Source organism: Mirounga angustirostris, unplaced genomic scaffold (genome assembly GCF_029215605.1).
Source record: "Mirounga angustirostris isolate CCGP_5_RB_7025 unplaced genomic scaffold, mMirAng1.0.hap1 SCAF_6, whole genome shotgun sequence".
Classification (NCBI taxonomy): domain Eukaryota; kingdom Metazoa; phylum Chordata; class Mammalia; order Carnivora; family Phocidae; genus Mirounga; species Mirounga angustirostris.
The window spans coordinates 2,154,242-2,180,243 of NW_026991714.1; the positions used below are offsets into that span (position 1 = coordinate 2,154,242).

The following is a 26,002-nucleotide window of genomic DNA, read 5'->3' on the forward strand; positions in this document are numbered from 1 at the left end:
CAAAGCCCACTCTGGATGCCTCCTCTGAAGGCAGGTCCCAACAGCTGGATCTTGGCCTGTGCGCTAACCTTCCGCCCCGGCCTCCCTCCATCTGTCCTCGGAGAGGTCCTCCGGGCCTCGGGAGGCTGAGAAAAGAGGTCTTCTGATTCCGTTTCTCCCCGCCAACCTCCGCAAATTCTCACCGGGCGAAGGAGCCCGCAGTGGCAGCCCGGCCGTCCCCCCCGCGTCCCTCTGCACGTGCGGAGCCTACCTGATCTCCTCCTGGAGCGTGGTCTTGAATAGCTGCAGCAGCAGGTAGGCCTCGCGGCGGCTGGAGGCATAATTGTACAGGCTGAAAATCACGGACTCCACGAACTTGGTGGTTTTGTTCTGCGGCATGTGAAAGATCAGCTTGGCCAGGTAGATGGGTTGCGTCTGCAAGCAGTGGGGGAACGGGAGTGGCTTACGAGGCGCCTGGAGGACGAGCGATCGGACAAAGAAAGGCTCTCCTGCCAGGAGCTTCCTCGGAGGACAAACAGGAGGGCACTGTCTCTGTCTCTGGGGTCAAGGCATTAGGGTTGGGAAAGGACACCGTACGTGGAGAGAAAGGCCTCGAGGCCCCAGACCCTTCAGGGATGGTGGGGTCCTCTCCTCACCTGGAGCAGGTAGAAGAGGTGTTGGTAAGCTTCTAGCTTCTGCCTTTTCTCTTTGCTCAGCGACTTCAGTCCCTTCTGCTTGTCCAGAACCATCATGCCCGCCAGGTGCTCCTTGTTCTTCTTGGTCAGCTTCTTGCAGTGGGAGACCACCTCCTGCAGGGGCAGGGGGTGGGGGGTGGGGAGGGTGTGGGGGGAGGGCGGGCCAGCACAGAGCAGAGCGGACGGTCAGCATCAGCATCTCGAAGAGCCGGGACTTTCTGCCATTCAAGGCATTCACGGCACGAGCGAGAGATCAACAGTTCTGGGACGCAGAGGGCCCCCCACCCCAGCCACCCTGACACTCGGTCTAGCTCCTCCGCTCTCACAGGGGGAGTCCCCGCAGAGAACCGGGTCTCCAGGCCCTGACGTCGTGTCTGTGGGTTTTTGCTGTCTTGAGCTGGAGCTCTCACTCCTCCCCATCGCTGCACGTCTGCCTGCCCATTCACTGTCGGAGGAGCTTCGTGTCTACCTCTACGCTGCCCCGGCAAGGTGCGCACTCGGACTCTCCCTGCTTCCCAAGGAGGAAACAGACCTCGAGATCACACGGGCAGCCCACATCCATGACGAAGAAGCAGAGGCAGGCGCTCTCATTTCACAGCAAGGCTCCGTCCACCCGGTCACTGGCCCCCACCGATCACCGGAAGGGCAGGGACTCCTGGAGCGAGTCCCCGGGAGCGGCTGGACGCAGGAGGGGCTGGCCGCTCACCTGCAGGGTGATCCGGTTCTTTACCAGCAGGCCGATCTTGATGTCCATGAGGTTGAGGTCCTGCTGCAGCTGCTGATTGGACCGGATCTTCCGGACCACCTCCTCCTGGAGCTTCAGCAGCTCGGCCTCAGCCAGGAAGTCCTCCTGGCTTTGATTCAAGAGGTGGGCAAATCTGCATACCACGCGGAGAGGGGGATGGGGTGCGTGGACTGGCGTGAAGGGGACAGGCGTCAGGACTGGCGGTGCCCTCCCAGAGGCTTTCTCGCCAGCCCCCTGCCTGTTACTAGCCCTTGGTCCCCATCCTGCTTGAGGCCAACAGGTCCCCAACGCCCAGCACTTTTCTAACTGGTTCTGCTTGTGCCAAGGGGGCAGTGGAATGCCTCAAGCCAGTCCTGTCCCCAAGCTCCCTAGGTGATAGCCAGGTATGATGGATGAGGTCCACCCCTTGCTTGTCCCCAACCAGGGCCCACACCAGAGACCTCCCAGCCCCAGGTCAGAGCCCTAGCTCCCTCTGACGAACCCCTACTCCAATTTGCTCCTCAGATGGGCTGAGTGCCCAGTCAGAGAGGGACTGGCGGCACCCCATGGGCAGGACAGGCTCAGAGTGGTTAAGGACACGTAGCCGGTGCCTTGCATTCTACTTGAAGCCGATGAGTGTCGCCTCAGGCCCAGAAGGGAAAAGGCCCACATCTTACAGAACCCAAGGGCTGGAGGCCAACTTGGAAATGGGCCCTGGGTCCACCTCACAAAGAGGAGGACCTCCAAGGCTGGGCTTCTGGTCTTTAAAAACAGGAGCCGAAAGCAGCCCAGGACCTGTGTGAGGCTTTAGATGCACACCCCACAAAGGGGACTGAGGGACAGGACAAGGGAGTGCCATTTGCTGCTGGCACTGAGGTCCCAGCACCGTATAAGCCTTCACGCATGCGGGCCCACGGAGGGACGGAGCTGGGGGAGCTCTGGGCCACACAAGAAGGCAAAGTGCAAGAAGGCGTGGACTCTAGGGGGAGAAGACCCTTCCCTGTTTGCCTTGGTGGCAGCAATGGGGAGATCACTGAAGCCCGGGACGGCAAGCACCTGCCAAGGGGAGCCTTCCCCGTGACCAGGCTGTTTCTGGGGTGGGCGGGGGCTTTGGCTACAGCCCTTATTCGACGGCGTTCCTGTACAGACGTCTCGTACCTTCTCTTTTCCTGCTGTGCGGCCCCAGGAGGGATATCTAGACCTGCCCGACTCCAGGGAAATTGCTGTCTCTCCCTCCAGCCTGAGGGATCCCCAAAGGCAGAGCACATGTCCTCACTCCCACATGCACCCCGGGTCCAGAGGCTTGCTCAAGGTTGGGGCATCAGCTGTTGATGAGGAAGGAGCTCAAGAAGGACAGACAACTTCTCCAAAGCCCAGTTGTAAGCCATGGAGTGGCATGACCTCTGCCCTGTTGACTATCGAAAGCCATGCACTCGCAGACAGAGGAGGGAGAATGGGCAGTTTACTCACAGTGAAGAGAGGGGCCCAGGCAGCGTACCTAACATCCTGTAGTCATCCCGGGCCTTCTGGGCGCGGAAAAATGCCTGGATCTTCACAATGGACTTAACCTGCCGTGAACGCAGGTGGGGAAAGGCTTACTGGCTGTCCTCGCCTGGTTCTCCCGGGCGAAGGCTGGGCATGGGGACAGGGCAGCAGGATGCACTCACATTCTTCTGGAAGTATCCCAGACGCCTCCGGTATCGCCTCCGAGCTGCCCACATCCGGGCCCAGGCCTGGATCTGAGGACACACGCTGCCTCTGAGCTGCATGCTCAGGCACCGGCCCTCGGACCCGGGCCAGCCATCTCCAGAGGCGGCAAGAGGACTAACGATCGGCTTGGAGGCCCCTCGGGAGACAGGAGCCTCCCCCCTCCCCGCGGCAGCGGCAGCTACCTTGATCACAGCATCCGAGTTTGCTCTGAAATACCGCAGCTGCTCCCGGTACGCCTTCCGTCGCCTGTAACCCCGCCAGTGAGCCTGTGTGTCAGGACAGGAGAGGGGGCGATCTCCGCTGGCCCCCGCCGGCCAGAGGGGCCATCCCGGGGGGCGCGGGGCGGGGGAGGGGGAGGGGAAACCAGCCCCACTCTCAGAGTATGGCTACCCTCACGGGGAGACCGCGCCAGCCAAGCACACTCTGCAGCACCCTCCCTGGTCCCACACACACGCGTGCAAGCACACACACACACACACACGTGCAATCCACCCCACGCACCGTCACGGAACCCAACTGGAAGACCCAAGCTGTAAAGACATTAACGAAGTCTACACTGACTTCAGGGCACGCACCAGGTCCCCCCAGATGCACTCATGTGCAGTCTGGGGAGGCACACGGGGCTCGGACGGAAGGCGTGGGCAGGCACAGAACCTCGCAGCCCACCTCTACTGAGGCCATGTGGGCCACAGGCCATGGAGGCTCCTCTAGCTCACGCTGCTTGCCTCGCCAGCACCCCACCCCCACCAGCCTGCCCCCGACAGCGCCCCGCCCCGGCTGGTCTGCCCTCAGGGGCTGGGATGACCGGCTCCTCTGTAAACGACACCCACTCTGGTCTCTAAAACACAAACCTGGAGGCTCCCCTCCCCCTTAGGGGCCTCTCCCCTTTCACAGCAAGCTCCTGTGAGATCAGTTTTCCTCAAGAACCACCTGGGCTACGTCTCTTAGCCCCAGAGCTTCCCGAAGTTCTCAACCACCTGACCCCACGCGACTCTCCGGTGGTCCCTTCCTTCTTAGTGACTCCAGCCTCTTCAGACGTTGCACTTCCTTCTAAATGTGCGTGGTGACGCTCTGGCCCCGGGCCCTTGTTTATGCCCCTGACCCCTGCAATCCCTCCTATCTTTTCGGGCCCACGTGAAACATCTCCTGGGCACTCAGGCCCTGCACAGTCCTCCACCTCGGACACTGCAGCAGACTGGCGTGTTCAGAGCGTCCCCGTTCACCCAACAGTCCTCCCAGCCCTTCCTAAAGCCGCTCTGCTGGCCACATTCCACTCCATGGCTGACCCCGTCGCTCTGTTGGGACAGGATGTAAGAGGCAGCGTGGCCTGGGATGGCAGCTGTCCACCTAGAGCCTGGAGGCCAGGGAGCCCCCCCGCCCCCACCCGAGCGTTTCCTTAGCACTGCTTCCTCTCCTTGCCCAGGCGTGGCTGTCCCTCTCAGGGGACCCCTCTCAGCTCTTCCCCCTTAGAGAAGAGGCCTCCCAGTCTGGACCGGTCAGAAGTCAGGACCTGATGTGCAGCTCAGCCAGGCTCAGAGCTTCCGGGAGCCCCACTTCTGACTCCTACTTCCCTGAGGCTCCGGGCCTCTGCCAGGACCCAGGCCAGGGCCCGCACAGCCCCAGGGCTGGTGGCACACGTGCCCTCTGACCCCGCGCCCTCTCTCGCTGTGGCATTTCAGCTCTTTAGTTTGCGTGTGAAATTCCAGTCCAAGCTCAGGAGGGAGGCATCTCCATGATCAGACCACTAAATGCTAATTACCAAGGTTCTGTACTGAGTCCTGGGACCCGTGCCCTACAATTTAACACGTTCTAATGGCTGCCACCCACAGAGGGCTCACCGCACTCAGCGCCCCGTGTACTTTCCCGCTGAGCCCGCACAATCCACACGCGAGGTGAGGACTGTCGCTGTGAATAAGAAATGTTGTTGGAGCAGGCTTAGGAGAGGTGCCCAAGGTCGTATGACCCAGAGCGAGAGGACGAGGGGGCACACTCCAGCCTCCGACTCTAAAGCCTGAGCCCCCAGTCCCTGCCCTGCGCCCGCTGGCTCGTCCCTGAGGGCTACACGCCCGCCCGCGCAGCGTCCTCCCCCCCCGGGCTCTTGGGGCCGCCCTCCTGTCCCCACCATCACAGCATCTAACGTCAGCTATGCCCCAGGTCCTGCTGGGGGAGCTGTGGTCACTCATGTGTCCCATCGGTCTCCTGCCCTTGCCCGGCCCAGGGGGCATCCTTGCAGACGTTTAGTCAATAAAGAACCTTTGCGCTGCGCATACGTCCGCGCGGCCTTCAGGTCACATCTACCTGGGGTCTGTTTGCTCAACTCCCATCTTTCCTGGCTTGTAAAGCGGGCGGGCCCGAAGCCCATCTTCCCAGTTACTCGTGGGCTCCACCCGCGGCCACACTGGACCAGCCACAGGGCCAGAGGGAGAGAAGAGGGAGCGCCTCGCCTCGGGCTGGTCCACCCTGTCCTGTTTACCCAGCTCGGGAGGTCCTCGTACCTGGAGCCCGTCGTCGGCTTACTAAACGTCACTCCCACCTCCCCACAGGGAGGCGACGAAGGGCTCTTGCTCTGGGGACAGCGAAGGTGACAGTAAGCACCTGCCAGCCAGGCACTGTTCAGAGGCCCGCACGACAAACCTACACGGAGGTGCTACAATGTTCGCACGCCCATTCTGCAGGTGGGGAAACGGGCCGAGTGAGCGCCTGTCGAGATCACACGGCTGCCTGTGCCGGAGCTGGGACCCAAAGCCAGGCAGTCCAGGCTCTAGACAGCCTACTGCTGAGGCCAGGTCATCCCCCTCCACTCAGCAAAAAGCAAGCAGGAAGGAAGCCCCGAAGCTCAGATAAGCCCGGCCCTGACGACTTCGAAGGCCAGAGCCCGCCACCTGGATCTTGATGACCGCCGGCAGCCAGGTCCTCAGGAAGTGGGAGCGTTCTGCAAACGCCTGCCGGACCAGGAAGCCGCGCAGGCGGGCCTGGAGCTGGATGACAAGGCTGATGTTGGCCTTCCAGAGCTGTTGGCGGTCGTGGGCAGCGGTGACCCTGGTGACAGCCGACTGCAGGCGGGAGAGAGCCTGTGGCACCTGGTGGGTGGGGGCCCCGTCCCCCGCCCCCTCCCCTGCAGGGCCTCTGCCAACCTGGATCTCCTCCCGAGTCAGGTGGGACTTATTCAGGCGGCAGCCAGTGGGCCGCTCCCAGGTCCCCTGGAAGGTCTGCAGGTGCAAGTAGTAGGCTGAGCCATCCTTCATGTCGTGTCGGACCCAGAGCGCGGTGTCTGCTGAGCAGAAGCCAAGTGAGGAGAGAAGGCTTGGAGGCGGCGGCGGGGGCCGGCGGAGACACAGAGGGTGAGGCCGGGCCATTACCTGGGTGCTGCTTCTTTGCCATGGCTTCTTCCAGGACCCGCTGGTAGCTGTCAGCACAGTGGGGAACCACCCCTCGGAGGGCCACGGTGGGGTTCCGTAACACCCGCTCCGTCTGGGCTGCCTTGCCCTCCCTGATGGCCTGATTGATGGCGGCCACACCGAGAGCCACTGACAGGGGCATCGGGAGGGAGTGGTTGGTCCTCACCCGTTCCCCAAGTCCCTCCCCTGGGCCCTGTCCTATCCATGGGGGAGGGATTCAAAAAAGGGGGACACAACCCCCCCATCTGATGGGAAGGGACAGGGCACATCCGAGCATGGGTGCAGACCCAGATGAACACAGCAGCATGCAGCTGTGCCTGGAGGAAAAGGCAGCAGTCGAGGAAGGCTTCCTGGAGGAGGCAGCATGGGGCTGGCTGGGGCTGGGTCAAAGGACAGCCTCAGGTCTCTTGTACAGAAGCTCAAAGGCAGAATGCGGGCAGAGAACCTCAAGGCAGTTTTTTCAGAGGAGAATAAAATCCAAGAAGTGCGACACCTGCCTTCGTGTCACTCAGACAGACAAACAGACAGAGGGACCCCAGACGCTACTAGGACCCACAGAACGCCGGCGTCTGCACTGGTCCTGCCCACTTGTCCTCACAGCCAGTCTTTCCTGCCCCCCACAACCGGAGCTGACAGCGGGACCCCGAACTCCAGGTACCAGCACAGGATGGGGTGGACCTTTGGCCACTGCCTGATTTCCCGTGCTCACGCTTTGGGGCGAGCACCTGGAAGGCGTGGAGTGGGCTCTCAGCCCCTGAGACTTCCCTGCCCAGCTGCAGCTAGGAGACCTAGCGTCCAGGCCAAGCGGTGAGGCCCTGTTCTGATTCTGGCCCACCTCCCCACAGAGGTTGAAAGGGAGAGGGGCTGAGTGTGGAGCCCACACCCCTCCCCACAGCCCTCCCCTGGACTCCTGCGGGGCCCCCAGGCCCATGTACTTCTCTGCACAGCGTCTGTGTCCTGGTTGGCTCTAGCCACCTCCTGGCGGATCTCTTCTAGCCAGAGCATGGCTCCGGGGTCCCCGGTCGCCTAGGAAGTCGAGATGGGAATGATGAGAGCCCGGGCCAGCCGCCCCAGGCCCCAGGCTCGGCTGCACGAGAACCAAAGTACAGGCAGGCTGCGGGAGCCCCAGGGACAGCCATGCCTGCTCCTTCCACCTGCCACATGCAGGTGTGGCCTTGTCGCTTCCCGGGGCTCCTGCCGGCTCAGAAGGTTCTTTCCCGGTCTGCTTTCAGGCTGGCCAAGCATTAGCTTGGCTGGGGTGCAGCACTCCCAGAACCCTTGGAAGCCCTCAATATCCTCCGCCTTCCGAGCAGCTCACTTCCCTGCCCCTGTGCCCCAGCCACAGCCAGGGAACGCCCACACTGGAGGCTCCCGCTTCCTGCTCCTGCTTCCCATTCCCCTGCGCCCCCATGCACACCTTCCCAGGCCGACCTTGACCCCGACCTCCACCCTGTCTGTCCACTCCTGCTCTAAACGTTTCTACCGCACCAGGCAGTGCCTGGGTTATATGCGACCACAGACTCACTCAGCCACATGGTCAGGCAGGGTTCCCCACTCCCGTGCCTCACCCAACCCCAACCCCAGACTCTGCTCCCTCCCGATGCTCCTCATTAGCAGAGGGAATTTCTAAATAGACATTTGCTCGAACACTATGTCCCAGGCAGCATTCTAAAACACTTTCTTGGGGCGCCAGCTCCAGTCATTAAGCGTCTGCCTTCGGCTCAGGTCATGATCCCAGGGTCCTGGGATCGAGTCCTGCATCGGGATCCTTCCTCAGCAGGGAGTCTGCTTCTCCCTCTGCCCCTGCTCAGGCTCTCTCCCTCTCTTTCAAATAAATAAATAAAATCTTAAAAAAAATAAAAATAAAAGTAAAGCACTTTCTTCAGAACCCACATTTGCCAAGGGCGCCTGGGTGGCTCAGTCAGTTGAGCGACTGCCTTCGGCTCAGGTCATGATCCTGGAGTCCCGGGATCGAGTCCCCCCACATCGGGCTCCCTGCTCGGCGGGGAGTCTGCTTCTCCCTCTGACCCTTTCATGCTCTATCTCATTCTCTCTCTCTCAAATAAATAAATAAAATCTTTAAAAAAAAAAAAAAGAACCCACATTCGCCAAGCACACAAACAACGCTCGGCAGAGAAGAGCCCAGTCCGTGTTAGCTAGAACTGCCGCCATCCTGCTCCCGACAGCCCTGACCCGGAGAGAAGTTCGTTACCGGCAAACGCTTGCAGGGGAGTGAACGGTGTGAGACGCATGCAGGGCTGGCCGCCAGGACGCAAACCCAAGCAGCCAGGCCCACAGGCCTAGCCCCCAACTGCTCGGCACCGCCTGGAGCCACACAGAACCCCGCCACGCTCTCCGACGCGGGGGATTCCCCCTTCCGGAAGGTATGGAGGGCCAGGACGCGCAGTATTTTACGGATGAACAAGCAGAACTCAGAGACCTTAGGGATTTGCTAGAGGTCATGTGGTCACTAAGTGTCAGCGCGGAAGTCCAGCCTGGTTGCCTGGCCACCAGGCCTGCGCTCTTGCCACCCACAAGGCCCCACCATTCTCTGCACGCTGACGACGGGAGCTCGGGGCAGGGCCCGGTCCAATGGCCACCTTCCCCCACGGCCCCTCCTGCCCTCCACCCCCAGAAGGGACAGTGTCATCAGACTGGGCTCTCCCAGGGCACATCCTGGGCACAGCTCTACCCACAGGGGATGCTCTTCCTGCTTGGGGGACCAACCCAGCCCACTCAGACCTCACCTGGGCCTTCTGCTTCTTGGCCACCACGAGGAGGAGATGGTACCGAGGGGCGACAGGAAGGCTGACGTCGTCCAGGCCGGCCGAGGGAAGCAGGAGGGCAGACAGGGTCTTCTCGGGGCTGCCCTGGTCCAGAGCCTCGTTGATGAGGCTGACCGCGAGGACCTCTGGGAAAGAGAGATCTAGGTGGGCACTGGGCCCAGACTTACGGTAAGGGATGGGCTGCGCAGGCCCAGCTGCCTCCCCTGCCCTGGATCCACTCACGGTCGGTCTCCTCCTGCACCTGGGCGTTGACCTGGTGCACAGTGGCCTGCAGGTCGTTCCAGCTCAAGACGGCCCCGTCCAGTGCACGTCGCAGCTCCACCAGAGCATCAAAGTAACTGGCAGCAGGGGGAGGAGTGGGTGAGCAGCAGGGGCATCGTCAGCTGGGAGTGAGGGCACTTCTGAACACTGCTCGGCCTCCCGCTCATCACGTGCTCCTGGTGCTCTTCGCACCCTGTGGGTCGTTCTTTCAAAGCCCCTGTGCTGGTCTCCTCCCTGACGTCTACACGCCCGAGCCTCCCACCGCTCAGGCTGTATACCCCTATCCCGACCTCCTGGCTCGAGACACCATATCCTAATGACTCCCCAGAGTACACCTGCAGCCCACTCATGAAGACCAGCTGCCCCCTCATGCCTCCCTGTGAATGCCTGAGGAGCGCCCCAGACCCGACCTGAGCTGAACCCCCGTTCAGCCTATGTCTCCCAGTCCTGCCCACTTTGGCCAACATTCACTCCAACCTCTGAGGACAAAGATCTTGGCGTCAAATCCAACCACACTCTCTCTCACAGCCCATATCCACACACAACCAGATCCCGTCAGATCCCAAACCAGACTCCCCCTCGCCACCTCCACGGCCCCCGCCCTCGGCCAAGTGTCCCTCACACTGGCCTGGAGGCTGCCTGCTTGTCCGGCCAACCTGGGAGCCCGTCCTCGCTGAGCAGCCAGTGAGCCTGGCAAACGTAGCCCGGACCGTCCCTCCGCGCTGAAGCCCCCCCAGCCCCCCGGCTTCCTTCTCGCTCACAGGGAAAGCCAAGGCCACAGCGTGGTCTCTGCTGCTCCACCCTACCACGCCCAGCACCCGTCTGACTCCAAGCCTGTGCCCCGCACGCCCCCGGGCAATCACAGAGGCTCTGAGGTCCCTCCCAAAGCCCCCTTACCAACAGGGCCTTCCCTAACCCCCAGCACATCCCCACCGTTCACCCCCTTGGCCCAGGCTGGTTTGGGCCATGGAATCCTCCCTTCTAGTCCTGCCATGTTGGCTTCTGTCTGTCCCCCTCCACTAGCAAGTCGGTTGGAGGAGAGCAGGAACTTGGTTTTGTTCACTCTGTTCCCCAGCCCCCGGGACAGTATCTAGCACCCAAGGATCTTCTAGGAAGCGTGGAACATGCAGGAAGGGGGGATGACTGAGCCCCGCTCCCAGGACGAGGCACGGGCCGGGCCAAGGAGCTGCGAACAGACCCAGAGAGGGGCCGGGCCCAGCGCAGGGCAGTGCTGAAGGCGGGTCCCCATGCAGAACCGAGTCTTGCCTCCACCGCCCTCCCTCTGGACACGGGGTTAAACCTTCCTCACCGCTGAGCGTTCTCTCCTTCCACCTGGGCCAGGCCCGTGGTGGGGTTCACCAGACTGCTCCAGAAGCTGCCGACGTCCCCGGCCTCCAGTGCCTGGTCGATCAGGACCACGGCCGACAGCATCTCCACGGCGACAAAGAGCTCCTCGTGGCTGAGCCCCTGCAACAGGGGAGCGCCGATTCCCACGGGGCTGGCAATGGGCTTGGGGCCACCGCCATCCTGCCCTGAAGGCGGCCCTACATCCCGGTCTCTAACCCAAGCCCCAGTGGCCTCCTTCACTCACTGGCTAACCATACCTGATACCCGAGAGCGCTCCCTGTGTGCTCAGTGGGTAAGCGCCTCACACACAGTATCATTCGTCTTCCTATCGGGCCGGGGAGGGAGGTGCCATTAAGATTCCCCTTTCCCAGGGGAGCCCATAGTCATGGAAGTTAAACCCACACTGGGTTCCAGGGCCCACACATGACCAGTGAGCCCCGTGGGCTCCTTGCTGGTTCCTAGCACGCACCAGGAAGTGTGCAAGGCCCCGGGGGACAGAGAGGAGGACAAAGAGGCCCCTCTGTGCCACACCACACTCCCGAGGCCCTGGCCCCACTTGGTGGCCCAGGCTTCTCCTTTCCAAACCCCAGTGTGAGCTGCTCCGCATGTCCGGAGCACCGTCCGGTCCCCCCCAGACAGGATCCCGGCAAGGAGAACCCCAGCAGCAGGGCTTACGCGCCAGGCTCACAGCTAATGCGTGCGGTGACTCTAATCCTCACAACGAGCCCATGTGCTAAATACATTACTGCTCCCGCTTCATGAACTGAGGGGCAGACCGGTCACTCACTTGCCTGAGGTCACAGGTCACAGGGCAAGGAGGCAGAGGGCTGGAAGTTACCTCCCAGCACGCGTCCCAGATGGCAGCCGCCCATGTGGAGACCGCGCCCTTCCTCAGGGCCAGGACCAGGGTCATGCTCTAAAATTCCTGCCGTGGGTCTGATTCTGCACGGGGCTCCTCTCTTCCAGGAAGCCTTCCCAGACTTACTCCCAGCTCTGCTCCCTCCATTTCCTAGTCTGAAGTCCTCCAACCCTGACATCATCCCTTCTCCCTCCCTGTGACTATCTGGACCTCGGGTGTATTCCAGCTCCCAGGAGGGCCGCCCCGCTGGCTGGACACGGGGCGGGGGGGACACACAGAGCGGTGAGCAGCGCGGGCTTCCGTGCTTCTGCGTTCGCTCCCAGCACGGCCAGCTACAGCTGTTGGGAGCCGTGTCCGCCTCTGCATCTCACTCTCCTTGTCTCTAAAACGGAAATCTGACTTGCCCGATAACGTTCTTGCAGGGAACATTGAATGATGATTAAAGGAGTGTGTGTAGAGCAGTGCCTGCTGGCTAGGCTTTACCACTCGAAGGGTCTACCCCTGCAGGAGCTCTAGCACCGAGGACCCGCTAAGGACGGCAAGGACGGCGGCCCACGTCCCTCCCCAGGCCCGCCGAGGGTGCTCTGCACTGGGGGTGTGGCCTGGGCTCACCCCTCCCCGCTGCTGCTGGAGCACCGTCAGCTCGTGCTGGTACGCAGCCGGGGCGTGGGGGTACACTGCAGGCAGCCGGGCCTCGGGGCACGCCAGCGCCTTCACGGTAGCAGCGGCCACCCCGCTCTGGATGGCTCTGTTGATCCTGCACACGGCCTGGAGCACTGCAGGGGAGGAGGGAGAGGGCTGCACAGGCTGGGCACCCAGGGCCCGTCCCACTCTCCTGGCTAAATTGGCAACTGCTCTTCAAAATTGTTCTGCCTTGGGGTGCATGGGTGGCCCAGTCACTTGAGCGTCTGACTCTGGGTTTCAGCTCAGGTCATGATCTCAGGGTCCTGAGATGGAGCCTTGGGTCTGTGCTCTGCAGGGGTCTGCTTGGGACTCTCTCCCTCTGCCCCTCCCCCACACCCCGCATGCTCTCTCTCAAATAAACAAATCTTTTTTTTCTTTAAGACTATAGTTTTTCTTTTTTTTAAAAGATTTTATTTATTTGACAGAGAGAGACACAGCAAGAGAGGGAACACAAGCGGGGGGAGTGGGAGAGGGAGAAGCAGGCTCTCCGCGGAGCAGGGAGCCCGATGCGGGGCTCAATCCCAGGACCCTGAGACCACGACCTGAGCCGAAGGCAGACGCTCAACGACTGAGCCACCCAGGCGCCCCTCAAATAAATAAATCTTAAAAAAAAAAAAAAAAAAGAAAGAGGGGTGCCTGAGTGGCTCAGTCGTTAAGCGTCTGCCTTCGGCTCAGGTCATGATCCCAGGGTCCTGGGATCGAGGCCCGCATCGGGCTCCCTGCTCAGCGGGAAGCCTGCTTCTCCCTCTCCCACTCCCCCTGCTTGTGTTCCCACTCTCGCTGTGTCTCTCTCTGTCAAATAAATAAATAAAATCTTAAAAAAAAAAAAATTAAAAAAAAAAAAAGAAAGAAAGAAAGCACAACTGTTCTGCCTTCTGCTAGGTTCAAAAGAAGTTTCTAAGTGCTTAGGAGGAAGAGGTGCTGGGTGGCTTTACAAGGTGCTGGAAGAAGCAACCTGTCAGGCCCAGAGATGGAGCAGCGTGGCAGGTCAGAGTGGCCGCCTGATGGAGGGGACAAGACTGGCAGGACTGTGGAGCGCAGCTGAGAAGGGTCAGTCAAGGGCTCCAGGGGCCAAATCTTGCCGACAGCACAAAGGGACAAGCAACCAGCCCCAAAGTGGAACCATTGGGCCACAAACAGCAGGAGTAAGCTTGAAGGGGCCATGGGGCATCAATGGGGTCTCGAACACCAGGGCTTGGAAAATGCCAGATCTGGGCCCTGGCGTCAAGAAGGTGGATCTACGGGGAGAAATGAGAATATGAAGACCAGTCACCCCATGTCAGCGCTGTCTTCCGTCCCCCAGAGCTCCGGCCGTCAGGGGAGCACGGAAGCAGTGGAGGCCACGCTGGACGCTGTCGCCCGCCCTCCATGGGTGACAGTGTGCAGAAACGAAACCCAGACAACCAGAGGCCCAGCGGTGGGGCAGGCCGGGGAAGAGCAGCCCATTTGGGCAGAGAAGGGAAGGGAGAACCGCAGGTCTCATCTGCCTGGCTGAGTGGATGGGACTGAAGTCTCGGCTGAAGCATGGATGGAGGAGCCCAGGAAGGCCTGCAGACGCTCCACAAAGACGTGAACAGCAGGCCTGTGCACCAGCAACGGGAGAGCCGATGACCTCAAGCGGCCAGCACCGCAGGAAGCGCCCGCGGCTGTGACAGGCCTGGTGGCCATGGGCTCCAGCCCCACACTCAGCCTCGTCTCGCTCCTGCCGTGGGCGGGCTGACCCCCGGGAGGGACACGGTCACTAACACGCTCCTCCAATAAAGAATTATATCTGCACACAGTGTCTTTAAGGGGAACTGAGTGGGATCATGCGTTTCTCTCTCATCTGGAAAATCACTACACTGGAGAAGCCAAAGGCCTCAAGCAGGTTGAAAGCGGCCACACACAGGGGAAGTGCCCTGCAGAGAGCTACCCGCCCCAGAGCCAGCCCCGCAGGATAGACCATCTCGACCCCACGGCCTTCATGAAGCTCACTGTCCTGTGCCTCCAGGCGGCCTGGGCCGGGCAGGGAGGGGGAGAGGCCCCCGCCGGCAGCGGTCCGCACAGCCCTCTGCGGAAGCCCGCCCAGGGCCAGTGGCGGCAGTGACGGCCCGGCCAGGCCTCAGGGGAGACTTACTGGCTTGTTCCTGATCACCCTTCATGTTGGCTACAGCCACACCGGCCTGGACCTCCTCCTTTTCCAGAAGATCCAGCAGGCCCAGCTCCTGGGGAGGGGAAGGGCTGAAGCCGAGCGGAGCCCTGGGCCGTGAACCGGCTCCCAGCACCCCCTGACCACCCCGCCTCGAGCCTCTGCCTTCTTCTCACCAGGCAAGCACTGACAGCTACCCGGACAACAGAGACGCCGCATCAGGGAGGAGACGAGACCGCCGCGCTGAGGCCCCGCTCCGGCAACGGGGGAGTCTGTCACCGCCCATCGGGCTGCCCCCGGCTCCCCCCGTCAGTGTATGCCATTAGGCTTTGGGGTGATGTAATCATTCGCACATGTAGTTGGCACTGCTGAACACCAGCGGGCACCGGAGGTGATGCCCAGGCAGAGGCCCGCCCCCAGCCCTCAACCCCCCAAGCAGGGGGCAGTACCGGAGCCTGACCTGTGCTTTCTGTTCTCTGTCTGAGCTCAGCTGTTCCAAGTACCAGTCAGCAAAGTCCCTCCGGACCCCTCGCAGGGCCAGCACAGGGTCCAGAAGGGCCTCCAGCAGGGCGCCAGGGCTCTGTCTTTCTAGCGCATCATCAATAACTTCTAGAGCCCCATGGACTGCAAAAGACCAAGACTCCAGAGTGGACAACATGTGAAAGCCCAGCCCTATTCTTCCCACCGGCCCAGAGCTCCCCACCCCGCCCCAGCCCCAAACCCTCAGCAGGATCTTCGCAGCCTTCCCACAGCACCGTCCCAGACCCTCAGGACGTCCTGCCCCAAACAGGCCGATGCCTCCTCCATCCTGAGCCTTCCAGCAGCCCCTCCCACCCCCTCCCCCATCCATTCCTCACACCTCCCTCTCAAGAAGGACCCGGTCCGGCTGCCCCTGGCCCCAAGAGCTGGAAGGTCTGTTCTTGCCTCTGCCCTCCCCGTGGATCTCCATCCAAACAGAAACGCCCTCAATGGGGCCACCTCTCTAGACATGGACAGCCATACAGCCCAGCACGTGCTGCTTCTTGACTTGGATCTTTCCCTGAGACATGAGGGCTGGCCCAAGCGAGAGCCACCCCCAAACTGCCCGATATGGGGGCTCACCCCAAGAGCACCCCAAGACCTCATGGCCCACTTCTCTCACCGTTGACGTGGTTGATGTTGCCTTGGATCTCAGCCTGAGTCAGGAAGCTATCATACACATCCCGGCTCTCTCCACCATCCTGCACCGAGAGCAAGGCCTGGGACATGGGCTCCTCCCTGTTTGTCTCTTCTCCCCCCACCCTACCCCCCACTCTGCCCCAGCCAAAGGGCAGTCTGGCCAGGATTCTGGGGAACCCAGGGCTCCAGGCCTGCCTTTGGCATCTCCTGTTGGTCTCATCCAGTCCTACGTCCCTGCCTCAGCCCACCCCGAACATCCAGGCTCCAGAACCCCCTCCTGCCTTCTCCTCTAAATCATCATTATTCTCCCCGGTGCTTTCCTCTTTCTCTACAAGAACCCACAAGTGACACTTTCCCTCAGCAACTCTGGGGCGTGGGACAGGACACACAGGAGTCCCATCCGCTGCAGGTCTTCCGGGCCACCCAGCGCTCAGCGCCCGAGTCTCCTCCTTACGCGGGTCTGGGCACTGGCGGCCTTCTCCGCCTTGGCCTGGGCCAGTAGCTCCTGGTAGATGGCCGCCAGAGGCTCTCGAAGATTCACCAGCAGGGCACTGGGATTCTGCAATGCAGCCAGGGTGTCCTCGACCACCCCTCGCTCCACGGCCTCGTTGATGGCAAGGACAGCTGCGTGGACTGGGAGGGGTGCAAAAACAAGGTCAGGAGGCCAGACAAACCCCAGACTGCTGCAGCACGGCCAGCCGCAGCCTCTCTGATGTCATTCCCTTTTCCCACCCAGGAGGCCTGGCAGCTCTGCCTACTGATGAGAGGCACCCAGAATCCATCTGAGGCCCAGAGTCCTCCCGTTCTCACTGAGCCCACCCCCGCAGGCAGAGCCCAGCCCCTACCTGCAGCCTCGTCCAGCGACAGCTCATTGGCCAGAATGCCCCCGAGCTTGCTGAAGGCAGGCAGCTGGAGGCCGTATTTGGCCAGCTCAGAGGCCATGTTGCTGAGTTCCTCGGCTGCAACAACACCACACGTGCCTTTCCTCAGGGCCAGAGCCCCCGAAACCTACCCACACAAGTGGCAGGGGGAGGAGCTAGGCTCACCTGAGAATTTCACTTTCCCATACAGATCATGTATCTGAGGGGCCAGTCCCAGCCGGAAGAGGAAGAGACTAGAAAAGAAGGGAAGGCATTGGGGCTTATTTATGTTGACGCGCTAGACAAATGGGTCTGCACGAGATGCCACAGGGACCTGGACGTGGGGACCAAGGCCCCCCGATCCACAGGGAGTGGCATTATTGGAAGTGAGCCTGAGAAAAGTGCTACAGGAGAGACAGGATGCTCAAGAGGTCGGGTGACCAGGACCCCCAGAGAAGGACGCACGGCCGTAGCAGCTGTTCAGAGATGGGGCGTCATAAGCAGAGACCCGCAGGACCAGGCACAGGGACGTGGGAAACGAAGTCAGGAGGAGGCGACGTGGCAGACACAGGGACAGTTTGGTCACTTTAAGATTTAGCCACTGGTGGGGCGCCTGGGTGGCTCAGTTGATTAAGCGACTGCCTTCGGCTCAGGTCATGATCCTGGAGTCCCAGGATCAAGTCCCGCATCGGGGTCCCTGCTCTGCAGGGAGTCTGCTCCTCCCTCTGACCCTCCCCCCTCTCATGTGCTCTCTGTCTCTCTCATTCTCTGTCTCAAATAAATAAATAAAATTAAAAAAAAAAAAAGATTTAGCCACTGGTTGCTAATGGCTGGCCGTGGGTAGAACCAGACAGCCATCACCACTCCTACTAAGTGACTTGCACGCGACACTCTTGATGGGGTCTGTTCTGATTCTTCTGTGCCCAGTCACAAGTGGAAGACCCTTCCCTGCTGCCCCTTTCTTCACCCCCATGAATCCCCCCCACACACACACATGTCCACAAACATGCACACGAGGGGCGCCTGGGCAGCTCCATTGGTGAAGCGTCTGCCTTCGGCTCAGGTCGTGATCTCAGGGTCCTGGGATCGAGTCCCCAGTTGGCGGGGGGTGGGGGGGTGGGGGGTGGTTCCTGCTCAGCAGGGAGTCCGCTTCTCCCTCTCCCTCTGCCCCTCCCGCCAGCGTGCACACGCTCTCTTTCTTTCAAATAAAATCTTTAAAAACACACACATGAATCTAGACACAACTATAAAAATCTAAAGTCTCCCTCTCCTAAGAAGTGCTCCTGGTGGCCTACCCGCCCTCCTTCCTGCTCCAACATCTGTTGCCAACTGTTGGTTGCATCCACCAAGAGGAAACTGGAGGACAAAAGTTTGGGGTCTCTCACCTGAGCGCGTGGATGCAGTAGATCACCCGGGGCATGTTCTTCTTGTCGTAGATGTCTGTGGTCTCCGGGAAAAAGGTCTGGAGGGGAAGCCAGCAGGTCACTGCCATTGGAAAGTTGCAGCACCAGCCATAGAGAGAGGGGCTGAGGCACGGTCTTCCTCTCCCACCTGGGTGGGTGTGTGCCCCTTTGTTGCCTGGGGCTTCTCGGTCAGTCTCCCCAGCCATTTACAGCCGGCACATTTAGGAAGGAAGGCACCCACACACTCAGTGTTAAAGCAAGGCCCTGGGGCCACATACTGAACCAAAGCCCAGCCAAACACACAGGCAGGGCGGTTGAGGTTATAGGACGCAGGCTGTATCCTCCAGGAGAAAGAGGCCCCCCGTCCATCCTAGAGACACAGCGAGCCTGTGCCCCTCGCCTTGGACTCTCACCGGACAGGTGGCCATGCTCCCACGGAGGCCCAACGAGGCACACGCTATCCGGGACCACGAAGGGGGCAGCGCACTCATCCCTGCCTCTAAGCCAGAGGCCTCTGAGCAGCGGGGGCCCTCGGAGGCATGGCCGTGCCCCCCGGTGACTAGTGAGGTCTAACCTCAAAACCTCTTGGCTACCTCAGATTCCTAGGAGATGTCACAGGGTTCCCGCCTCACTGAGGACAGACACCTCTGTTGCCCCTGCCTCCCACCAAGCCTTTCTTTACTGCCGCCTCCTCTCTCAGTTCCCCGGAAGAGACACACTGTAGAGTCCTAGTGTGCCCTAATGCGGCCCGTTCTCTACAATTTGCAGAGGGAACCGTGCAGATCATCCGGTCCTCCTGACAAACTGTCCGTGGATCACCATGCCCCTTTTACAGTGAAGAAACACGTAAGGTCCAAAGAGCCAGGTGACATGCAGGACGTGTGCAGCAGGGCTCCGGGGCCCAGGCTTCCGAGTCCACCCCCGGGGGACGTGGCCTGCGTGCCCTTGCTTCACGCCCTGAAACTGGCGGGAAGAAGGCGGCTAACGCGAGCCCATCTCCTGGGCCACACAGGGGTCTCGCTCACTAATGTGGACGCTGCAGCTTGGGTGGGGGAGCCTCCATCTCCCTCCACTTGCCCCCCACCCACAGAAGGAGGGGCAGCGCCATCAAAACCCTCCGATTAAGTCTGTTCAGGAGACGCAGGACGGTGAGGGCTGAAGGGTCCCAGGGGGACAAAGCATGTATGCGGGGACTGGGGGCTGGTGGAGAGCAAAGATGAACCCCGATCCTGAGGCCCAGTGTTACCGAAGGCAGGCCGACGTGGGCTATTGCAGACAGCCAAAAGTTGATGTTGTCCGTGTGCCGGAAGTGCAAGCCGGTTGCCTGAAAGGGAAGGGAAGAGATGAGAATCTATTTCTATGGTTCTCAGGGTTCCCTGTGGGCAGAGCCCAGACCACAGCTTGGAGGCCTGAGGGCAGAGGGAGCCAGAGGACACTGGCCTATTGGTTTCTCATATTCCATCCCCTGGCCCTCCAGGACAGATGGAAACCGCCAGGAATGGCTGAGCTGGCAGGACATTTAGGAAGGAAGGCACAGATGTGGGATTAACAACCCAGGAAGTGTTCCGAGGAAAGGGGAGTCCGGAGGTGAGGCGGGAAGGAGACAAGGGCTGGACCGGGCTGGCCAAGGTGCAGGGAAGGGGCAGTGGGCCCGGGAGTACCGTTATGGTGGCAAAGCCCACAAGCCTCTGAGTGTCAACTTGCTTAGAAGTCTCCTACCTGGGGCATCTCAGGGCCCACCTAGCGAGAGTCCCTTGCTGCTAAAGCCCGCACGCAGTGTCTGGCCAGGGACCCCAGCCACTCCTGTTGGCCCCGTGCAGTGATTGATAGGGCCCCCTTTCATCCTCAACTGTGTCCAGGTCTGGACAGTAAATTACACGGTCACCCTACTGCCACAGCCTTGAGGAGAAGGGGGAGTTTGAGAGGAAGCGGCTAGAAGGTAGAGACCGCCCTTCCCCACCTGGTACCGCAGCTGCTCCACATCATAGATCTTCTTCAAGGGAACCACGGCAGGCGCAAAGCAGTGGCCCAGCTTGGCCAGCAGCACTCCATTCCGGAGGCTCTCCTCCAGCTGCACCGGGGAAGGAAGCTCCTCCTTCAGGCAGGCCTCCATCCAGCTGAAAACACAAGAGCAGGACAGCGCCTACCACCCACTCCGGCACCTGCCCCCACCCCGACAGAGGGGCCTCCTGTGGGGACGCTGCAGCTTCGGTCAGGGAGCTGTCCCTGTCGCTGTCCCTGCCCCCACTCCCGGCTCCCCTCTCTGCCCGCGGTCTGGCTGCTACCACCTGACCCCAAGCCGCCCCAGCACTGGAATGGCCAGTCCTCAGCCCCTGCTCACCCCTGGAAATCTTCCCTGACAGATCCTAAACCTGTGCATCCACGGGGAGGCCTTTACCCGCTGCACGTAGACCGTCTCTCAGTGTGGTCAGAGCACGGCTCTCACTCTGCGTGTTTTCTGAGAACCCAGGCCTGAAGGTCACGTCTACACAGCTCAGAGCCCAGCTCTGATGACGATGGGGGTCGTGGGGGCCCCCGGGGTTGATGGGAGGGAGCAGCACAAAGGGACAGAAAGGCCAGAGCCCTTGGAATCGGCGGAGCAGCTTTGCACACCATCTGCCCCCCAACCCCTCTCGAAGCCTCACTGTGTAACCTGCGAACTGAAGAGAGCGCGGCCACACAGGGGGTGCGCGAGCTGACGAGTGGGAGCACGCCGGGGGGTGGGGGGGGGGACACGTGAAGCATACTGTTACTGATGGTGGCCCGGGGCCTCCAAACTTCTCCCCGCACAGACGCCTACAGGAAAGCCTCCATCCTCAGAGAGAGCCGGTCACACCTCGCTCTATGCCTTCCCGGCCACACACACCTGCTGTCCTGTCTCCCCACGCTGCCTGCTTTTCTGGAGACCGTTAAAAATATACTATGGATTACAAGGAAAGAATGAAGCATTTTATGCTGCCTTAGAGGCGGAAACACGGGGTACAGAGGAGCAAGCCGGCGGACACAAGGAAGCAAACAGACAAACCCAGAACGGAAGGCGTCTACATGGCAGACAAGCTGGTTTCTTCACCAAGTCGGTGACATAAAGAACTGCAATGGGGAGGTGGGGCTATTCTGGATTAAAGAAGATTTAAGAGACACAACAACCAAATGTAGTATGTGAGCTTTGTTAGATCCTTATTTGAATAAGCCAACTGAAAAATAGACTATTTTTCCAGACAATCAGGAAAATTTGAAAATGGCCAGGTGTTGATCTTCCAAGGATTAACGAATAACTTCTCTGGGTATTAGGATGGTGCTGTGGTTATTACGTGAGCAGACGTTCATACATTTAGAGATAGGCGCTGAAGAATATAGGGGGATAGAAGGATGTGGTGCTGTCTTTGCTCACAGATGGCATGACCGTCTAGGTGGAAAATCTGAAAGAAGGCAACACAAAACCTCACACAAGCCTGTGGGACACAAGGGTAACACGCAAAAGTCAGTCACTGTCCTATGCGCTGCAGTGAACAAGTGGGATTTGGAATTAAAAACACCATACGGCTTCCGTTAGCACCCCAAAAATGAAATACTTAGGTATAAATCCAACAAAATACGTACAAGATCTCTGAGGAAAACTATGAAACCCTGATGAGTAAGATCAAAGGGAAACCAAACTAAGTGGAAAGATACCCCACACTCGTGGGCGGGAAGGGTCTATGGATTCAGTGCAATCCCAAGCAGACTGCCATTTTGTGGATATCAAGATACTGATTCGAAGGTTTGTATGGAGAGCCAAAAGATCCAGAATGGCCAACACCATACTGCAGGCAGAGAACAAAGTTGGAGGACTGACAACGCCCACCTTAGCCACAGTAATCAAGAGTGTGCTTTCAGTGAAAGTTAGACCAGTGGAACAGAATGAAGAGAAACAGACCCACAGAACAACAGTCAACTGATCTTTGACGAAGGAGCAGAACAATCCAATGGAGCAGAGCGTCTCTTCAACAAATGGCGCTGAACACCCAGACATCCACATGCAAAAGAAATAAATCTAGACGTAGACTTTACACCCTTCACAGAAATCAACTCAAAATGGATCAGCTTAAAGGTAAAATGCCAAACTATAAAACTCCTAGAACACAGGGGAAAACCTAGGTGACCTTCAGTGCGGTGATGACTTTTTATTTTTTAATTTAAAGTTTATTTTTTTTTAGTAATCTCTCTGCTCAATTTGGGGCTTGAACTCATAACCCCAAGATCAAGAGTTGCACGCTCTACTGACTGAGCCAGCTGGGTGCCGCTGGCAACGACTCCCTGCCCACCCCCACCCCGGGCAATGACATTTGAGACACAAACCAAAGACACGATCGCTGACAGAAATAAGTGAAAAGCTGGACTTAATTAAAATGAAAAATTTCTGGGGCACCTGCGTGGCTCAGTTGGCTAAGTCTCTGCCTTTGTGGGGTGCCTGGGTGGCTCAGTCGTTAAGTGTCTGCCTTGGGCTCAGGTCATGATCCCCGGGTCCTGGGATCGAGCCCCACATCAGGCTCCCTGCTCAGTGGGGAGTCTGCTTCTCCCTCTGCCCCTTGCCCACCCTGCTCATGTGCTCTCTTGCTCTCTCTCAAGTAAATAAATAAAATCTTAAAAATAAATAAATAAATGAAATTAAAAACTTCTGTTCTAGAAAAGAGAATGAGAAGACAAGACACACTCTGGGAGAAAATATTTGCAAAACATACATCTGGTAAAAGACGAGTATCTGAAATACACAAAGAATGGGGTACCTGGCTGGCTCAGTCAGTGAGGTCATGCAACTCTTGATCTCAGGGTCATGAATTTGAGCCCCACGTTGGGCGCAGAGATTACTAAAACAGACACAGACACAGACACACACACACACACACACACACAACTCAAAACTCAACAAAAAAAGAACAAACAACTGACTAAAATATGGGCCACAGACACCTTGCCAAAGAAGATGCACAGATGGGAACTAAGCATCTGGAAAGATGCTCCCCACTATATGTCATCAGGGAAGTGCAAATGAAAGCAATGAGATTCCACCGCACACCTATTAGAATGACCGAAATCTGGACCCCTAACAACACCGGATGCTGACAAGGACGTGCAGCAACAGGAGTTCTCGGTCACAGCTCCTGGGAATGCGAGATGATGCAGCCACTTTGGAAGAAGTTTAGTGATTTCTTTCTTTTTTTTCTTTTAAGATTTTATTTATTTATTTGACAAAGAGAAGAGAGAGCAGGAACACAAGCAGGGGGAGTGGGAGAGGGAGAAGCAGGCTTCCCGCCAAGCAGGGAGCCTGATTCGGGACTCGATCCCAGGACTCTGGGACCATGACCTGAGCCGAAGGCAGACGCCCAACGACTGAGCCACCTGGGCGCCCCAGTTTAGTGATTTCTTACAAAACTAAACATATTCCTGCCGTACGATGCAGCAATCATGCTCCTTGCTAATTACCCAAAGGAGTTAAAACACATGTCCACACAAAAACCTGCACACAGATATTTACAGCAGCTTCATTCATAACTGCCAAAACTTGGAAGCAACCAAGATGTCCTTCAGTAGGTGACAGATTAATAAACTGCGGTACATCCAGACAATGGAAAATCCTCCAGCACTAAAAAGAAATGAGCTGTCGAGCCCTGAGAAGACATGGAGGAACTTCAAATGCACACAACTAAGTGAAAGAAGCCGGTCTGCAAAGGCTCGTACTGTATGATTCCAACCGTGGAGAAACTATGGAGATAGGAGAGAGGAGTGACTGCCAAGGGGTGGGATGGGGGACAAAGAGGCAGAGCATAGAGGATTTTTAGGGCAGTGAAATTACTCTAAGATACCATAATGGTGGATACATATCATTCACCATTTGTCCAAACCCACAGAATGTACACCACCAAGAGTGATCCCTAAGGTCAACCACGGACTTGGGGAGAGTACGTGTCCAGGTGAGTTCATCAGTTGTAACAAATGTGCCATGCTTACGGATGTTGACAGTGGGGGCTGGAGGTACCTGGGAAATCTCTATCTTCCTCTTGTTGCTGAACCTGAAACTGTTCTAACAAAATAAAGTCTTAAAAAAAAAAAAAAAAAAAAAAAAAGAACGGACTCCTCTCCTTCTGTATCGGCTAGGGGGCAGGTGCCTGGGGTGGGCAGGGTGGGAAAGCAGAAGGGGGGGACCAGAAGGGGCAGGCCCCCCACTCACCGCTTGGCTTCCTCCAGCCGACACAGGTACTGATAGGCAACAGTCTGCCGCCTCTGCTCATCCATCTCCTCAGCTGTGAGGCGCTCATCTGAGGAGTGAAGGGGGACAAGGTCGAGGAGAGGAGCGTTAGACAAAGGGCCATGGCACCAAAGCTTCTTCTCAGCAGACTTTCTTGGGCAACTCTGCCCAGAGACCTGAAGCACCTCTCGTACATCCGTCCCCCCCTTCCTGACACCCCTGGCTCCAATCTCTGGCCTGCATCCCATAAAGCTGCCCTGGTCGGCACCCCTTAACAGGGGGCTCCCCTGTGTCAGAGGCACTCCCTTCTCTTTCCCTCCAGCCATCTCCTGACCCCTCCTTCCCATCTATTTCAAGTCCTTCCCTCAGGGCTCCCAGCACAGATGTCCAGACTCCTCCACGGCTGGGAACGTAGCCCCTTATTTTATCCCTAACAGCCCCTGAGTTCTCCATGACCTGGACCCCTCCCAGAGGCTAGGCTAACAGGACCAACTGGGAATCATCATTCAAGAACCATTCATTCATGCACTACCTTCTATCTGTCAGGGCCTGGGCTAGTGGATCCTTATTCTCAAGAAACACAGATTAGCATTAGAGAAGAAAAACATATAAGGGAAAAATTCCAGTTCCTAAAGTGACAGGTTTGATTATAATCACAGATCATGCAAGCAGCAGACGAAACAAAGGGTTCTACCCATGAGTAGGATCTTAAAGAATGAACAGGTGGAAAGGGGGAAAGGTAGTTCAACAAAGGGAACCATGTGGAAAAGGGCACTCACTTGGGATTAAGTGGAAGGACAGAGAATCTTAAAAGATCACAAAGATACCTTTACTCTCCGCTTTGGTATAAGTCACCTGAGCAGGAAAATAATCTCCAAGCTAAATAAAATACAGACAGTCCTCTGATCCCCAAATCCGTTAGATGAGACAGCACACATATTCCGCCTTAGCCTCAGCCTCCTTTTCTCCTCCCCTTTCACGGTCCCCCACCTTTCGAGTCTCCTTAGAGAAAACAATACAAAATCAGACAGGGAGAGAAAAAGTTGTACACATACACACACAAGAAATAAACAGAAGGGGCTGAAGAGAGACAAGTCTGTCTTTGACCCAACACTTAATGTTAATCCTACTCTTTATCTTATGTTCTTATATTGCATATCCTGCAACATGATTTGGACGAGGGGCAGGGCTTACTGGAACTGGCAGTTAAGCAAGTTAACACACACACACACACACACACACACACACACCCCGTCCACGTTCAGATCCGAAAGCACCAGCCAACTGTAGAAAATCCATCAGTTCCTATAAGGGTGTGTACAAGGAACAAGCGCTGGTTGCTAAGCACGGAAAATAAACCAGTAAGCGAATGACATCACCTCAGAGTTATGAACTGAGGGCTGTGTGAGACGGGCAGGGCTTTGTACACACACACACACACACACAAACACACACACACGAGCCTTGGAAAAAGTTGGTCCTCCTGTGCTTCCCGGGTCTGGAACTAGCTTTCCCTCAACAGATGCGAGAACACGGACTCTGTGTTTTGAACCCTACTGGCAAGAAAGGGGAAGGGCGGGAAGAAGGAGACTTTGCCTTTCATTCAGAAGGTCGGACAGCAGCCCCAGTCTCTTTCTAAAGCAGTGCTTTTGCAAGTGCGGTCCGTGGACCACCTGCATGATGACCTGGGGCGAGGGAAGAAGCCCACAGTGCTTGTTACAAATGCAGACAAGGGCGGGGCGCCTGGGAGGCTCAGTCGTTAAGCGTCTGCCTTCGGCTCAGGT

General features: G+C 58.4%; 1 protein-coding gene across 9 annotated transcripts in view; it reads right to left on the minus strand.

Annotated features, from left to right (window-relative positions):
* Positions 1-26,002, minus strand: part of IQGAP3 (IQ motif containing GTPase activating protein 3) — a 37,368-nt gene that overhangs the window by 9,098 nt on the left and 2,268 nt on the right. For 6 of the 9 annotated variants that reach the window (XR_010412134.1, XR_010412133.1, XR_010412132.1 and 3 more), the window contains exons 2-25: positions 24,201-24,288; positions 19,953-20,109; positions 19,239-19,316; positions 17,975-18,051; positions 16,776-16,843; positions 16,575-16,688; positions 16,184-16,362; positions 15,713-15,791; positions 15,032-15,195; positions 14,560-14,647; positions 12,372-12,535; positions 10,863-11,020; positions 9,515-9,630; positions 9,254-9,417; positions 7,442-7,532; positions 6,468-6,635; positions 6,243-6,382; positions 5,991-6,161; positions 3,291-3,374; positions 3,066-3,137; positions 2,897-2,966; positions 1,381-1,589; positions 636-788; positions 251-414 (exon numbers count right to left, since the gene is read on the minus strand). Coding sequence is in view for 4 of the 9 variants with exons in the window: in XM_064593737.1 (XP_064449807.1) it covers positions 251-414; positions 636-788; positions 1,381-1,589; positions 2,897-2,966; positions 3,066-3,137; positions 3,291-3,374; positions 5,991-6,161; positions 6,243-6,382; positions 6,468-6,635; positions 7,442-7,532; positions 9,254-9,417; positions 9,515-9,630; positions 10,863-11,020; positions 12,372-12,535; positions 14,560-14,647; positions 15,032-15,195; positions 15,713-15,791; positions 16,184-16,362; positions 16,575-16,688; positions 16,776-16,843; positions 17,975-18,051; positions 19,239-19,316; positions 19,953-20,109; positions 24,201-24,288 (3,016 nt within the window). In the remaining 5 variants the exon portion in view is untranslated. The remainder of the gene's footprint in view (positions 1-250; positions 415-635; positions 789-1,380; positions 1,590-2,896; positions 2,967-3,065; positions 3,138-3,290; positions 3,375-5,990; positions 6,162-6,242; positions 6,383-6,467; positions 6,636-7,441; positions 7,533-9,253; positions 9,418-9,514; positions 9,631-10,862; positions 11,021-12,371; positions 12,536-14,559; positions 14,648-15,031; positions 15,196-15,712; positions 15,792-16,183; positions 16,363-16,574; positions 16,689-16,775; positions 16,844-17,974; positions 18,052-19,238; positions 19,317-19,952; positions 20,110-24,200; positions 24,289-26,002) is intronic. The other 3 variants (XM_064593738.1, XM_064593739.1, XM_064593740.1) reach the window with 3 other exon arrangements.